General features: G+C 36.9%; 2 protein-coding genes across 42 annotated transcripts in view; one reads left to right on the forward strand and one right to left on the reverse strand.

Annotated features, from left to right (window-relative positions):
• The window catches only part of TMCO5A (transmembrane and coiled-coil domains 5A), a 59,452-nt gene extending 42,447 nt beyond the window's left edge, over positions 1-17,005 (forward strand). The window contains exon 12 of the mRNA XM_077880542.1: positions 16,960-17,005. Coding sequence (XP_077736668.1) covers positions 16,960-16,990 — 31 coding nt within the window. The 3' untranslated portion in view covers positions 16,991-17,005. The remainder of the gene's footprint in view (positions 1-16,959) is intronic.
• Positions 1-17,414, reverse strand: part of LOC144302962 (uncharacterized) — a 776,799-nt gene that overhangs the window by 737,953 nt on the left and 21,432 nt on the right. Inside the window, exon 1 of one of the 41 annotated variants that reach the window (XM_077880554.1) lies at positions 14,955-17,376. The exons of the other annotated variants lie outside the window; for them this stretch is intronic. The gene's annotated coding sequence lies outside the window, so the exon portion shown is untranslated. Of the gene's footprint in view, positions 1-14,954; positions 17,377-17,414 lie in introns of those variants that run through there. 41 annotated transcript variants of the gene reach the window in all.

A 17,414-nucleotide genomic window follows, 5' to 3' on the forward strand; every position in this document is an offset into this window, starting at 1 on the left:
ACAATGTGCCATTCTATTACTTCAACACATAATACCTGAAAATAGCAATTAAACAAAACATATTTATCAAGATTCCAAGAGCTCACACTAATAGATTTTTCTATTTTATTTTGCCAGATACCAATCTTTAAGACAACTTTTATTTGAGTCCTAATGTGGTTTATGATATTGTGATTATAATAAGAAATACATATATGCATCCCCCCTCCTGGCATAAGAGTTTCTAAAACTCTTAGAATTTCCTGAGTGATAGAGGTAAAAGGGATATCTTTGGTTATTCATAATAAGCTCTTCAGCAACCATACCTGAATTAATGCTAATGAGGTGACTCTTGGTGGGCTACTAGATAGCTTCAGGATGAAGGCTGGTTTTACTAGAGAAACCAATCAAGTGATTAGAGGGTTGGAACTTTTAGCACCATTCCCCCATCTCAAGGGAGGGGCGAGCAGTTAGACATTGAGTTAATCACCAATGAGCACTGATTTAAGCAACCATGCCTGTGTAATGGAACCTCCTTTAAAACTCTAAACAACAGAGTTCAGAGAGTTTCTGATTTGGTGAACACACATAGGAAGGGTGGTGCACCCCTATTCCACAGGGACAGAAGCTCCTGTGCTGGGGACCCTTCTAGACTTTGCCCAATGCACCTCTTCACCTGGCTGTTCACCTGCCTTATAATACGTTCTATAAAATATACTGGTACTATTAAGTAAAGTACTTTCCTGAGTTCTGTGAGCCATTCTATCAAATTACGGAATCTGGGGAGAGGGTCATGGAAACCCCCAATTTATAGCTAGTTGGTCTGTAGCACATGTAGCTGGGACTTGAGAGTGGCATCCAAAGTGGCAGCAGTCTTTGAGTCTGAGCCCTGAACTTGTGGAGTCTGTAGTAACTCTGAGTAGTTAGTGTCAGAAATGAACTAAATTGTAGGACACTCAACTGGTGTCCACAGAGAATTGGAGAATTGCTTGGTGTGGAAAACCCACACATTTGGTGATAGAAGTGTTGTGGGTAAAACAGCCTATTATTGCTGTAACAAATTACCACAGACTTAGTGATTTAAAATAACACAAATTTATTCACTTATAGCTCTGGAGTTCAGAAGTCTAAAATGGGTTTTTCCTGGCTGTGTTCCTTCTGGAGGCTCTAGGAGAATCCATTTTCTTTTTCACCTTGTGGAGGTGAGCTGCATTCCTTGGCTCATGGCGATCTCTTCTATGTTCAAAGCCAGCAGTGTATCATCTCTCCCTCTGACCTCTGCTCCTGTCCTCACGTTTACTGTCTGATTCATCCCACTTACCTCCCTTTTACAGGGACCCTTGTGATTACAGTGGACCCACAAAATAATCCAAAATAACCTCCCCACCTGAAGACCTTAATCACATCTGCAAAATCTACTGCCATGGAAGGTATCATATTCATAGGTTCTAGAGATTAAGGCATGGATGTCTTTGGGAGGCTATTATTCCATCATACAATCCTTCCTAAAATTAAAGTCTCTTGAATATTACCTAATTTTTGATTAATGTTTTCTCATACAAAAGGGTCTCAAAACGTACCCAGTTTTTAAGATGCTGAAATAAGTTACAAGATACCCTTGGTTTTTCTTCAGCCCCCCTATTCTTACTCTTCCTAAGAAACTTATTTAATTAACTTTCATCCTCCTTGTAATTCCTATTCATTAAATAATAAAGGAGATGATACATTAGTTTATGAATTCACTAGACACAAGCTTTCTTTCAGACTGTCAATTACTCTACCAACCTCCCTATATTTATTTGAATTGTCTTCCAAGAGTTAGAGGGATTTCTGAATTAATAAACAGAGGTGCAAACAGAGGTGCAATGGCCATTCAGCATACACATACAGACACACACACACACACACACACACACACACACACACACACACACACAGAGTCCTGCCCCACAAGCCTAAACTTACGTATTGCATTTCCCCCTGGTCCAAGTTCTCCTTATTCTCATTCTGCTTCTCAGTATATGGCAGGAGGGAAAGTGTAATACATAATTCTAGTATTTAAAGATTCTCAAGACAAAGATAGCTTTCAATTAGAACAGAGAGTATCAAAATGGGACCAGGAAACAATGAGATACCACCACACATCTATTAGAATGGTCAAACTCCAAAACATTGACAAATCCGATTGCTGGTAAAGGTATGAAGCAACAGGTACCCTCATTTGTTGTCAGTAGAAAGGTAAAATGGTACAGCCACTTTAGAAGACAGTCTGACAGTTTCTTATAAAACTAAAATACTGTTACCAGATGACATGATTATTCTTATAAAACTAAAATACTGTTACCAGATGACATGATTATCTGCCTAGAAAACCAAAAGCATTAATTAGAGAAGGTTAAGCTGCTGTAACAGATAAATGTCAAAATTTCAGTTTGCTTAAAGGACACAAAATTTATTATAGTTTTAAAGCAGTAGTTGTTCAATAAGTATATGTGAAATGAATGGTCAAATTCCAACACTGGGGATCCCTGGGTGGTGCAGCGGTTTGGCGCCTGCCTTTGGCCCAGGGCGCGATCCTGGAGACCCGGGATCGAATCCCACGTCGGGCTCCCGGTGCATGGAGCCTGCTTCTCCCTCTGCCTGTGTCTCTGCCTCTCTCTCTCTGTGACTATCATAAATAAATAAATAAAAAAATTAAAAAAAAAAAAAAAACAAATTCCAACACTGTAATAGTGAAAAAAATAGAAGTAATCTTAACGCTAGTTAAATAAATAATGGCAACCCCATCGGTCAGCAAAAATTATGCTACAATTTAGCATAATTTACAAATTATGTCTATGCATACCAACTGATAAACATGCCAAGATATGTTTATGCTAAAAAAAAGGCAATTATTGTGCAATATATGCAAATATTTGGAAGAATATACGATCCACTAACTATGGAATTCTGAGGTTCTGGGTACTCAGACTGTCTGGATGATTTCCCAGGAAGAACCTTCCGAGCAAAGACAGGGGCCAACAGAGTCCTTCCCTCTGGACCTAAATGGCAGCCACAAGACAGCTGTCAGGATTTAGTGGACAAAACTTGGATGTGTGGGCTGGGGATTCCCCAGGATTCCTCCTGGTACAGAGCAAAGCCAGGGCTGAGAAGACAACAGGGTAAACCACAGGCCAGAGACCTCCATTTGTCCTTTTGGTCCAGGTCCCTCAAATGTCAGGGGTAAGCCTGCCTGAACTTGACCACAGCTACCTTCTCTACCAAAGTCAGAGTTCTGCCAATGCTGGTAATTCTTTTCAATCTCATGTTGGCCTAACTGCACTTCTCATCCATTGAATTGGGCTTTACTGCAGCAGAAACCAACTGCCTTCTGAAGGCTACAGACCACTGATCAAGACACCAACAAAAAATGTCATCCTGTCTCAGACATCACCAGGGCCTAATGCCTCTGCCAATCTAAAAAACCATTTCATGGCAGAAATCCAGGGAGCATCTTGAAGCCGGTTAGTTCAGCTGTGCCTGTCACTAATCATCATCCTTTGCCAGGCCCCAAAGTGCAAACTCTTCTGGTCATTTGTTCTTTCTTCTATTCTCCTCCCAGTTCAGTTCTTTCTTCACCCCAGACCCATCTTTCATCCTCCATTATTGACAAATCCATCAGCCCTTCTCATGTTACTCTCTAGGATCCTTATTCTTTGCCAACCATCCCTGAGTTTCTACCTTTCCCTCAAATACTCCCTCTACCTGTGTGCTTCCACTTACTGATCCTGGGTTGTTTATCGTCCCACTGCCCCTATGATGGGGGACAGGTGTGGGAAGGGGAGATCCATCATATTTTTCTTGTTCTACACTGCTGCCTTTATACTACTACCCCTCCACCTTTATAAACACACCTCCACTGCGGATTACATCATCTGTCTGTAGCTCCCACTCTTTCCCTTGCCATTGTTCCCATTGACTTTCTAGTTACTATTTATATTTCTTATGGATTTGAGCATCTGGATCATCTTATTTCCTTTCTTTCTTCTCTAGTGCTGTCATCATTGAGGTTCTAGGTGAATCTGATGTCCACATGCACAACCTATCTGGCGTCATAGTTCCTTACTCTCCGCTCTATTTCAGCAATCTGCTATTCCAAATCCAGTTCTTTGCTATTTCTAAAACTATTCCACCTTTTAAACCAAAACCCTCATATCCATTTCCAAATTGCACCTTCCCACCTTTTCTTACTCTTTATTCTCAACCTCTATTCTTATACCTCATCAATATCTCCAAGCCTTTAATCTCTCATCTCCCCTAGTCTGTCTGCTTCTATTAATTGGATTTCCTGTCATCCTCCAATTATCACTGAAAACAAAAATGTGATTGTGTCACTCTCCTACTTAAAATTCTTCAAAGGCTCTTCATATGTTTTAAAAATTTCAAATTCCAGGCAGCCTGGGTGGCTCAGCAGTTTAGCACCGCCTTCAGCCCAGGGCCTGATCCTGGAGACCTAGAATTGAGTCCCATGTCAGGCTCCCTGCATAGAGCCTGCTTCTCCCTCTGCCTCTCTCTCTCTCTCTCTCAATCTGTCTCTGTCTCTCATGAATAAATAAAATCTTAAAATAAATAAATAAATATGAAAATTTCAAAATTCCTTAGACAAAGAATTCTTTATAATTTTATAACTTGGCCTGGCCTGACCACTCCAGCCCTATTTCACCCCCTACCTCAACCTATGTCCTGCACTCCATCCAGTTTTGCTGACCTAGTTGAAGTTCCATTTATTCAGCCTCTAGAAAGTCTTTCTCTACTGTCTCCTCTTGGCCATCTCAAAACAGCTTAATTTTTTAAATTAAACTTTTTAAACTAGTTGTATATTCACATACAGTTTCAGGCATAATACAGAAATAACTCAAGATAACCCAATGCAGAGATAACCAAGTAAAGATAACCCCTTTACCCAGTGTTACCCAATGGTAACATCATGCAAAAGGATAGTATAGTATCAGAACCAAGATACTGATACTGATACCATCAAGGTACAGAAGAGTTCAATCACCACAAAGATTCCTCCTCATATTGTTCCATGATAGTCATGTTCACTTCTTTCCTACCCCTGGCCCCTTCTAAATCCCTGGCAACCACTAACCTATTCTTTTTTATAATTTTGTCATTTTAAGAATGCTATATAAAGGATATTATCTAGGTATGCTCATTGTCTCTCTCTCGCTCACTCTCTCTCAAATAAATAAATGAAATCTTTTTTAAAAAGATATTATATAGTTTGCAACCTTTTGAAAACTTGGCTTCTTTCACACAACATAATTCTCTGGAGAATCATCCATGTTGTTGCAGGTATCAAAAGCTCATTCCTTGACTGATGAATAGCATTACATGGAGTGGATGTGTCTGTTTATCCATTGACTGATTTTTCAGTCAATTAGCCCATTAACATTATATGAGTTATTTAAAGTTTTTTCTTCTATTATGAATATGGCTGCTACAAATATTCATGTAAGCTTTTTATGTGAACTCAAGTTTTCATTTCTTTGAGATAAATTTTGAAGAGTATAATTGCCGGATCATATGGTTGTTGCATGTTTAGTTTTTGCTTTAACTTTTTTAAGAAATTGTCTAAATATTTTCCAGGGTGAACGTGACATTTCACATTTCCTCTAGTGGTAAATGAGTGATCCAGTTTCTCCACATCCTCACCAGCATTTGGTGATGTCATTTTATTTTAACCACTCTGATAGGTATAAGTGATACCTCATTGTGGTTATAATTTGCATTTCTCTAATGGCTAATAATGTTAAACATCTTTCCATGAGTTTATTTTCATCTGTATATCTTTTTGATTAGTGAAATGTCTCTTCATGGGCTTTTTTCTCACTGGATTTTTTTAAACCATTGAGTTTTCAGAGTTCCTTATATATTCCAGATACTAGTTTTTTTGTCAGATACGTGGTTTCTAAGTATTTTGTCTCATTCTGTAGCTTACCTATTCATTCTACCAATTGGCTCTTCCATGGAGAAAAATTTTAATGTTGATTAATCCTAATTTATCAAAATTTCCTTTTATGGATCATGCTTTTAGTGCCAAGTCTAAGGACTATTTACCTAGCACTAAATCCCAAAGATTTTCTTTTTTTTCTTTAAAGCTTTATGTTTTTATATTTTATATTTAACTCCATGATCCATTTTGAGTTCATTTTTGTATATGGTGTGAGACTTAGTTCAAGGTTTATTTTTTGCCTAAAAATAACCAATCACTCTAGCACTATTTGTTGAAAAGGCTATTTTTCCTACACTGAATTCATTTTCCACTTTGTCAAAAGTAGTTCAACATATTTATGTGTATTTTTTCTGTCTATTCTATTCCATTGACTTATATATCTATTCCTCCACCAATACCATACATATTGATTACTATTATTAAATAATAAGTCTTGAAATCACATAGACTGAATCCTCCAGCTTTTTTGTCATTGTCAAAATTGTCTTATCTACCCAGTTCTTTTGTCTTTCTATATAAATTTTAGAATAATCTTGTCTATTTCTACAAGAACATCTTAGTAGGATTTTAACAGGGAGTACATTAAATCTGCATATTGATTTAGGAAGAATTGACATCTTTACTTTGTTGAATCTTCTAATCCATAAAAAGAGTATGCTGCTCCATGCAGTTAATCTTTGATTTGACTCATTAGCATTTTGTAGTTTTATTTAGTATACAAGTCTCGTATGTGTTTGTTACATTTGCACCTTCAGTGTTTTTTTTAGATGATTTAAAATATTATAATGTTTTGTTTTAGTCTTGATATGTTCATTGCTAGTATATGGAAATATAATTGATTTTTGTATATTGATCTTGTACCTGCTGCCCTGCTGAACTCCTTTATTAGTTCCGGGGAACTTTAGGGAAAATTTCTTTGAAATTTTCTTCATAGAAAATCATGTCACCTGCAAATAAGGACAGTTTTATTTCTTCTTTTCTGATCTCCATGCCTTTTTTTCTTGCCTTATCGCACTGGTTAGAACTTTAATCACTATGTTGAGTAAGAGTGGTGAGAGCAGATATCTTAGTCTTGTTTCTAATCTTTGCCAGAAAATATTCAGTCTTTCACCATTAAGTATAATGATAGCTATAGGTTTTTTATAAATGTTCTTTAACATCTACTACTTTTATGAGAACTTTTATCTTGAATAAATGTTGAATTTTGTCAGATGTTTCTTCTACATCAATTGATAGGATTTTTCTTCTTTATCTTGCTAATAAGGCAGATTACATTGATTGAATTTTTAATATTGAACCAGCTTTGTTTGCATCCCTGAAATAGACTCTACTTGGAAATGGTGTATAATTTTTATATATTGCTGAATTCTATTTGCCAATATATTGTTGAGGATTTTTACATCAATATTTATAAGGGACACTTGTCCATAGTTTTCTTCTTTGGTACTATCTTTGTCCAGTTTTGTAATCGGGGTAATTCTAGCTTCATAAAATGAATTAGGAAATACTTCCTCCTCTCCTATTTTCTGGAAAAGATGATATCAAAATAATGTTATTTCATACTTAAACGTTTGGTAAATTCTCATGAATAAATAATCAAAGTGGGGGAGGTGCCTGGGTGGCTCAATGGTTGAGCCACTGTCTGCCTTTGGCCTGATCCCCAGGGCCTGGGATCGAGTCCCACCCTACTTCTCCCTCTGCCTATGTCTCTGCCTCTCTGTGTCTCTCATGAACAAATAAATTATTTAAAAATCTTAAATGTTTGGTAGAATTCTCCATTAAAACCATCTGGACCTGAAATTTTCTGTTTGAAGAGTGTTGGTTTTAGTTTTAATTTTCCATTAAAAATTCCATTTCTTTATTAGTTATAGGCCATGTTTATAACTATTTAATATTGGATGGCAGTTTGTGTTTAAAGAATTTGTTCATCTCATATAACTTGTCAAATCTATCTGTACAGTTGTTCATAGTTTTCCTTTATTATACTTTCAATATGTGCAGGGATGTCCCCTGTTTCATCCTTGTTACTGCTAATTTGTTTCTTCTATATCTTAATCAGTTTTGCTAGAGGTTTATCAAATTTATGCATCTTTTCAAAAAACTAAACTTTTTATTGAATTGGTTTTCCCCTTTCTTTTTCTGTTTTCAATTTCATTTATTTCTGCTCTTATTTTGTTTTTTCTTCCTTTTGCTTACTTTGGGTTTATTTTGCTCTTCTTGGCAGGAGGTGGGGAGGCATGAGAGTTCTTGAGGTGAAAGCCTGGATAACTGATTTGAACCTATCCTATTTTCCTTTTTTTTTTCTTTTTAAAGTTTTATTCATTTAAATAATCTCTACTTCTCACATGGGGCTCAAATTCATGATCCCAAGATCAAGAGTGGCATGCTCCTCCGACTGAACCAGCCAGACACCCCTGAACCTATCCTACTTTTCTAATGTAGGCATTTAATGATATAAATTCCCCTTTTACTGCTTTAGCTATCTTTCAGAAATTTCAATGTTTCGTTTCCATTTTTATTCAGTTAAATATTTTTATTCCGTTCATTTTATTCAGTTTACTTCTTAAGTATTTTTTCCCTTGAGACTTCCTCTTTGACCTACAGATTATTCAGAGGTATGTTGCCTATTTTCCATGCTTATTTTTCTGTTATTGATGTCTACTTTGTGGCTAGAGGACACATTCTGTATGATCTCCAGTCTCCTAAATTTGTTGAGGTTTCTTTTATGGCCATGGATATGATCCATCTTAGCATATGTTCCATGGGCACTTGAAAAGAATATGCATTTTGCTGTTGTTGGGAGAAGTGTTCTATAAATATCAATTGAATCCAATTGATTGATGGTACTCATGAGTTCTTCTATATCTTGGCTGATTTTCTGTCTAGTTTTTCTATCAATCATAAGGAGAGATGTTAAAGTCCCCAACTATAATTATAGATTTATTAATTTCTTCTTCTAGTTCTATCAGGTTTTGTTTCACACATTTTGTAGTTCTTTTGTTTGGTGCATACATATTTAGGGTTGCATACATATTTAGGGTTGCCAAAGATTTTTTGGTGTTTGGCCCTTTCTTTCTCTAGTAAATTTCTTTGCTGGAAATCCTCTTTATCTGATATTAATATAGCTGCTCCTGCTTTCTTACAATTAATGTTTACATAAGATCTCTTGTTCCATCCTTTTATTTTCAATAAAGCTATACTGTCATATTTCAGGTGAATCTCCTATAGGCAACATGTAGTTGGGTCATGTTTTCCAATTCATTCTATCAATATCTATTATTTAACTGATACATTTGGACAGCTTATTTTAATGTAATTATCGATATATTAGGGCTTATATCTACCATATCATTTTTTGTTTTCTGCTTTATTTTTCATGTATTTTATTTTTCCTGCCTTCCTGCGAATTGAACAATTTTTACAATTCCATTCTGATCTATAGTATTTTTTAGTATATTTCTTTGTGTAGACCTTTTTAGTGGTTGCATGTTATATACACAACATATATTACATGATATATACACAACATAGTCTACTAGTCCTTTTACCAGTTTGAGTAAGGCATAGAAACCTTACCACTATTTTATCCTTTTATTCTCTTCTTACCATAATTATCATAACTCTTCTCTGGACATTGAGAATCTTATCAGAATTTTTCTTTCAACCATCAAATATATTAGAAAACTCTAGAAAAGGAAGAAAGTCTATTGTATTTACCTATATTTTTGCTTACCACATATTCTTTCTTCCTTCCTGATGTTCTAAGATTTTTTTTAATCACTTCTCTGGCAGAAAGAAAGGAAAAAGAAAGGATGACTAAAACTAAGCTATTCTTTTGCATTAGGTTGGCTGACAATAAGTTCTCTTAGATGTCATTCATTCGGGGAATATAAAAAATAGTGAAAGGGATTATAGGGGAAAGGAAAGAAAATGAGTGGGAAATATCAGAGAGGGTGACAGAAGATAGACTCCTAACTCTAGGAAACGAACAAGGGGTAGTGGAAGGGGAGGTGGGGGGTGTGTGTGACTAGGTGATGGGCACTGAGGGGGGCACTTGACGGGATGAGCACTGGGTGTTATACCATATGTTGGCAAATAAAACTCAATTAAAAATATACAAAAAAAATGTTTTAATTTCCACTTCATTCCTAAAGGGTATTTTTATTTTTGTTGGATATAGGATTCTGGGCTGACAGTTCTTTTCTTTCAGCACTTAAGACAGATAATGTATTCATTTCTTTTGTCTCCACAGTTTCTGATGAATAACCTCCATCGTTCAAATTGCTCTTCCCTCACAGGTCAGGCATCATTTCCCTCTCACTGCTTTCCAGTATTTTCTTTGCTCTTAGCCCTTCACAAGTACAACTATGACATATGTTAGTATGTCTTCTGGTGTATCCTGTTTAGGGTTAGTTCAACTTCTTGAATCTGTAAGCTTATTTTTCCCCCTATATTTAGAAAGCTTTCAGCCATTATCTCTTCAAGTACTTTTAAAACCTTGCCATTTTTCTCCTTTTCTTCCAGGACACTAATGATACAATGTTAGATTTTTTGTTATAGTCCCACAGGTCTCTGATACTCCATTTATGCTGTTCAATGTGCTCTGTTGTTTAGATTAGGCAATTTCTATTGATCTACTTTCCATCTCACTGGTTCTTTCCTCTGACCTCCACATTCTTCTGTTAATACCATCAATTGAGCTTTTCATTTCAGTTACTGTATTTTTCAGTAGTTCTTCTTTATATCTTCCATTTAGTTCTTCTTTATATCTTCTATTTAGTTCTTTATATCTTCCATTTCTTTGTTGAGAGGGTTTTTTTTCATTTATTTCATGCATGTTCATAATTATTCTGAAGGATTTTTATGACAACAGCCTTAAAATCTTTGGCAGATGATTCTAATATTTCATCTCAGTTTTGGTATCGATTGTCTTTTCTCATTCAGTAGATTTTCCTGGTTGTTGATAGGACATGTGATTTTTTTTTTTTTAATTTGGGTATCTAGGATATGATGTTATGTGACTCTGAATCTTAATGAAACACTCTATTTTACCTGGCTCTGCACTTCAGCAGGAGAAGAGGTCAGGTGTAGGTATCACCAGCTCATTACTGGCAGATATACAACTACTTCGCTGTCCTGACAAGTTTGATATTCAAAACATGAGTGTATTAGTTTTTCAGAGAAAGTAAAATATGTGTTTTTGAAAAACTTAGTTCAGTTAATACATTCCTCCAGGAATCCTTTCCTAATCCTTTAATCTGGGTTAGGGTTCCTTCCTCTAAGTGTTCCCAGGTCTACCTATACTTGTCTCATTGTAGAATTATCATGCTATTCTGTAGATGCATGTCTACTTGTCTGTTTCCACTAAACTGCAAGCTTGGTAAAAGTGCCAACTCTGTCTTACTTGATGTTGCATCCCTATACTAGAATAGTGTCTAATATATAATTGTCACTTCATAAATATATTTTGAAAAGCTATCATTTTGCTGTCCAAAATCCTCAGGAGCTTGTTAGTAACTTCCACAGGAAAGTTTGCACTGTTTGTTACTGAAGACTCTGCAGTCAGGCCTATTAACCTCTAGATGAGAAGCTCCCACAATTAACCTATGTAAATCCTTCCTTCAACCAAAATAGTCACCTTGTCTCCAGAACCCTCCTACCAACATCTGTTTCTATCTACCAGTGTGAAGATGGTATAGAAGGATTTTATCTCATGTCTTATCTCCACTCCACCTTTTTTAGAATCCTTTTCCTAATCATCCTGATATGCTTGATCACAGTATTCGTACATTAGAACCATCTTTAACATATACTGACTTATTTTATTTCTAAGTATATCATTATCCCCAGGATCTCCACAGCTATAAGATCCCTGCAGATAGGATCTACATCTTTTGTCCTTAACATATGGTATAGTATCTTACATAATATCTCACAAATAAGAACTCAATAAACATTTATTGTTGAAAGAAAAGAAAAATTTTAATTTAGGATGTTTTAGGGAATCCAATATTAAGCAAGTTTTACAAACTGGTTTCTCCAACTATCTCATCTCCTTATTCAGTGTAACATAGTAACTAGATCCAGTCACTTAACCCCCTATTTTTTACTTTCTTCAACAGTAAAACGAGAAAAAGCCTCATCATATATAGACACCATAAAAGACATTTAAGGTCGGTGGTGATTATGATTAAGCGGCGTTTAACAGAATTGTTTTTGTCTGTGCATTTGTTAAAGACAGCTCAAATGACCAGTTTCATAGTAACAGGCTGAGCAAGTAAGCTTAAGAGTTCAGAAATGAGTTGCTAACTCCACATTAATTCATCCTGTTTTGAGCCTCATTATATGGCAGCTGCTGCATGGGACAAGCCTCTGACTTGAGTGACTGGCTCAGCCAGTGTTGACATTCCTTTCAATTATCAGCAAATGCATCTACCTGTGCAAACTCGTTTTGCTCACAGATTAATTTTTCTATGAAACATCTCAAACACAAATATTTTGGAAGAGAGTACAGCACAGAGTCTATTTGCAGAGTTAATTAAAAAAAACTGTCCAGATAATTCTGGTTGCATAAAGGGCTTCCTCCAAAAGGGCAGGAAGTCAAGCATTAACAATTAGTAGGAGATGGAGTCCACAGAGCAGCGGTGTGAGAAAGTGAGAGGCAAAAAACAGGACAGCAAATAGTTCAAGAAAACTGCCTTTAGTTCCTGTAAAGAGTCTTCAGCTCACTTGGTGCAAAACAGTAAATCCTAATGGACTCCAAAAACTTCTTTCATAAAATCACAGAATGGACCATAAAGAATTTCTTTGACACAAACAAGACAGGAAAGCAAGAAAGTCAGAAAATTCATCCAAAATGAAGGTTTATCTTTGAGCCTATACTCAATGGAATTAAAAGGTGGAGCTTCGGGTTCTGAAGAAATACTGTTATAACTCAATAGAAAATAATTTTAGCAGTTTCTGTAGGAGGAAAGAAGGAAAGAGAAGCAGATGAATCAGACTAGCTTGGATATATAAAAGGAGTAGTAGGAGTAGTAATGATCTAGGATAAAGTGGAGAGAAGAGGGAGTCAAATAAGTTATTTGGCTCTCTGTGTTTAACATGTTAACTCTTGACCCTCAATGTCAATTAGGTCTCAATTAGAGCTGCTATTATGTTTATGTATATCTACACAAATACACACACACACAGTGGCTTCCTACTGAAAATTCACTATTTCAAGAAGTATTAATTGGGAAATCAGTCTTGTAAAATGGATTTTAACACTAATTCGACTCTCTCAGAATGGAGAAGCTTGAAGAGAAAAGTATTGAATAACTGATTATGCATCCATAATGCCTGGAAATGATGTGCATTTTATACCAATAAAAAGGACATCGTTTCATATTGTAGAAAATTTGCTGTTACAGAATGTTTTTGGTAAAATATCCCAAATAAGAACTGACTTTCCCTTTCCCACCATATAAAAAATTCAGTCCATTATCTTCTGGGGTATATAAGAGTTCATTACTCATTTGCCCTTGAGTTGGACAAAGTCTTTATAACTCTTAAGAACTATTTTATTTCCTGCCCTCCAAACTCCCTGGTAAGAAGGAGTTACTCTATATTTGTAAGCTTCACTCTTCCCAAGGTCTGTGATATAACTTTCAGAAGATTTCAAGAAAGCCAATCTTAACTGATGATCTCCTTCTCCCCTGATAGTTAAATCTCAGTAACTGATCAGAGAGACCCAGGCCAGAACTTGTACCAAACTTCTGATCATTGTATCCCTTTTGGCTTCTTTTGTGTCAGTCTTGGTCTCTTAATTCAGAAGGTTAAGCCATGATCCTGGGCATGATCCTGGGCATCCTCACCTTCCAACTGAATAAGCATCATATTTCAGCAACTTTACCTCCTAAATATCTCTTAAGTCCAAATCTCACCCCAACCTGGGCCATCATCAATTCGCACATTATTATCATAACCTCCAGGTTTCCTCTCCCAGCCTCCAAATTTGACGCTTGCAAGTTATTCTCTGTTGCAGCCAAAGTATTCATTCTCAAGTACCCATTCTCTTCTTAAAGCCCTTTAGTAAATTCCCCTTTCTCCCCAAATAAAGTCCAAACTCCTTAACAAGAATCAAGAGCTCATCCTGATGTAACTCCCCTTAGCACACTGACTTCATACAACTCACCCCTCCACCCACATCCACCTCCAATCAAGACTTCAGACACATTGAACTACTTTGGTTCCCCAAACAAGCCATTTGCTTTCTCATTTCCTGGTCTATGTTCATGCATGAAACATTAGCATTTGCCTACTCATCTTTTAGGTCCCTATTTAGATGGTAACTCCTCCAGGAGTCCTTTCCTTTCCCAAATGAGTAACGTGCCCTTCTAACTGCTCTCATAGAAACCTGTGCTTTATTATAGAATACACTGTGCTGGAGTGTAACTCTCATTTACTAGCCTCTATTTGCCCTTGGGCTGTAAGCCCCAGGAGGTCAGGGTGTGAGTAGGTCTTCTCACCTCTGCATTCTTGTATCTGATACACACCCTGGCATATCCAAGCTCTACGATAAATATTGGTTGAATGAACAAATACACACCTAGGCCCTAGGCATAAGATCATGCTTCCACCTTCCCACTCTATTACACCCTTCAGAGAGAGTAGTCTTGCCCCTAAATCTCCAGTCCTATTTCTGGACCGTGCTGGAAATCCCTCTAAGTCTCATTGTTCTTAAAGTCTAAGACCCATAATATGGCCTACAAATCCTATTCCATCTAGCCTTTGTTTCATTACCACTGTGGTAGCCAGCCTCAGGATGGTCCCAATAAGCCCAGCCTCCTGATATTCACATCCTTATGTAGTCCACCCACATTGTATTGGTTTCTGTGACCAACAGTATACAGTAGAAGTGAGAACATATCACTTTTGAGGCTAGATCATAAAAGTCATTGTATCTTCTAGTTTTCTCTCTCTCTTTTGAATCACTTACCTGGAAAAAGTTAACTGCCATGTTACGAGCAACTCTGTGGACCCATATGGTGAGGAACCAAAGTCTCTGGTCTATAGTCAGTGAAAAACTCAAAATTTTAACCAACAGCCATAGGCAAGCGCTTTCTGGCTCAGTCAACCCTCCAGATGACCCCAAGAGGGACCCTGAGCCAGAATCACCATCTATGCTACTCTTGGATACCTGACCCACAGAAACTAAGATAATAAGTGTCTAATGTTGTAGCTCACTAAGTTCTAGAGTCATCTGTGATGTAGTACAATAGATAACTAATATAACACTCTGGTCCCATTGTTAGACTTCTCTCAATTGCAGAATCATGCCAGCTTCCATCTTGCCTTTTCACATACTGTTCCTTTGCCTATAGTCACTGTGACAACTGCTTTATAGATCAGCCGAAAGAGCATTTCCTCAAGAGCTTTCCCTGTCCCCCAGACCAGCTTAGGCCATTTTTCACATGTCTTCAGGATAGCAGGCATTTTTCCTTGTTAGCCATTTTCATATATATTTACGTTACTATTTGTGGAACATCAACTATTTGCCAAATGCTGTACCATGTAACATAGGATCAAAACCAGCATTATCCTGCCTTCATAAAGTTCATAATCTGGAATTATTCTCTAATTATTAACACTTACTTGATTATATATATTTGATATTATTTTTACACTCACTATCCCTTCCTCATTTTTCTCACCCCATCAGTCACATCTTGACTATTCTATCTCTGAAATGTTTCTCAGCTGGAGCCCCTCCTCTGCCCTGCTCTTCCCTAGACTTGATTAAGTCTCAGCCCAACTGCAAGAGACTCATAGCCAGATTTTATTACTGAGTATTCTATGGCTGCTGCATTAACTGACTTTTTTAGAGTCTCCCTCTGACCCATCTCTGCCATTCTATGTCTCACCTCTATACCTCTGTGTGCACTGTCTCCCTATCATGTAACTTAACTCCTCTATTTAAGACTCCCTCTGTCCCCCATTGTTACAAAATCAAGTTAGAAATTCCACACCCCACCTACAACATCTCTCTTTCCAAACTTTCCCCCATCCCAGCTCATCTCCTAGAGTCCATCTCACTCTCTCTCTCTCTCTCTCTCTCTCTCTCACACACACACACACACACACACACCCTCTACACTGTAGTCACACCCAACTTCTCACTCTTCTCCAAGCCAACCATGTCTTTTCAATGCCTCCACACTGTTGTTCATGCTGTTTCCTTAGTCTAGAAATTATTTCTACAGCTGCCACCCCCTCATACCTACACATCTGCTAAATTCTTATGCATCTGTCAGGACCCAAATGACATGTCGCCTTTTCTGACTCCTCCAGGCTGATTCAGGGCTCCTAGCCCTGTTAGAGCACTTAAGTCATGTCATAATGAGGTGCATGCATGATTCTTTCCACCTTTAAAAGTTCTTCCAGGTCAGGGAATAATGTTTTATTCATCTTTGTATTCTGAGCACCCAGCACAATGGTTGGCACAAAACAAAGTGGCATGATTGTTAGATGAATGCAAAAATGAGCAACTCTTAGTAAAACAAGAACAACTGGGGCATGTACTATCTCACTTGCCTCTAATTTAAGAGACACTTGAGCAGAGACACTTAAAAGGGCAATTCAGAAGCAAAATAGTGCTAAACAGAATCTGAGGCCCAGAAGGTCCCAAGAGGTGAAACAGGTTGAAAACCAGCTAAGTTATTGGTGTCTCTTGTGGAAGTAGCAGGGAGGTGTTAATGTGGTATTTAACACATGAACAACAAGTAACAGCAAAGAATGAACTGGAATAGGCAGAGCTAATGGCATGAAAATTACCTAACACAGCCTATATTTAGGACAAAGAGAAAAACAGCAAGATGTTTATAATCAGCTATCTCAGTTTAATCCTCATTACAATGTATGCCCTGTACACTTACTTATTTAAAACCTTGCTTTACATTTTATAATTTATAACTGTAATGCTACATTTACTAATTCTGTTTCAGTCCAAATGAACAAGAATATGCCTTTATATAAAGGATCTGTGAAGTGTATGTGGAATTACAATTACAGAGACAGGGCTTGGCAGACTGATATTCCCAACTCAAGAGGGCCAAGGAGCCAGACACTAGAAAGAGCAGCCAAGATAGTATTTACCATCCGGAAAATTCCCACCCACCAGTCACCAAGAGGAATAAATGCAGAACAGCAAGTACAGACCCAAGGACTTCTATTGTAGAGTATTGTAAAGATATGGGTAATGGAATGGGGAAATAAAACAATATCACAACATAATGTCCCAGTGCTGCAGAGAGGTAAAAATATGGTTTGTTAGAGTTTTTTTGATAACTGTAAATTAAAATAATTGTCAAAAGTAAATGAAATCAACTATGTAAATACAAACATCATCCCTATTTGTTCTGTAAGAGTGCAGTTACACATTTCTTTTATCAATATAAAA

Source organism: Canis aureus, chromosome 32 (assembly GCF_053574225.1).
Source record: "Canis aureus isolate CA01 chromosome 32, VMU_Caureus_v.1.0, whole genome shotgun sequence".
In the NCBI taxonomy this organism is placed as follows: domain Eukaryota; kingdom Metazoa; phylum Chordata; class Mammalia; order Carnivora; family Canidae; genus Canis; species Canis aureus.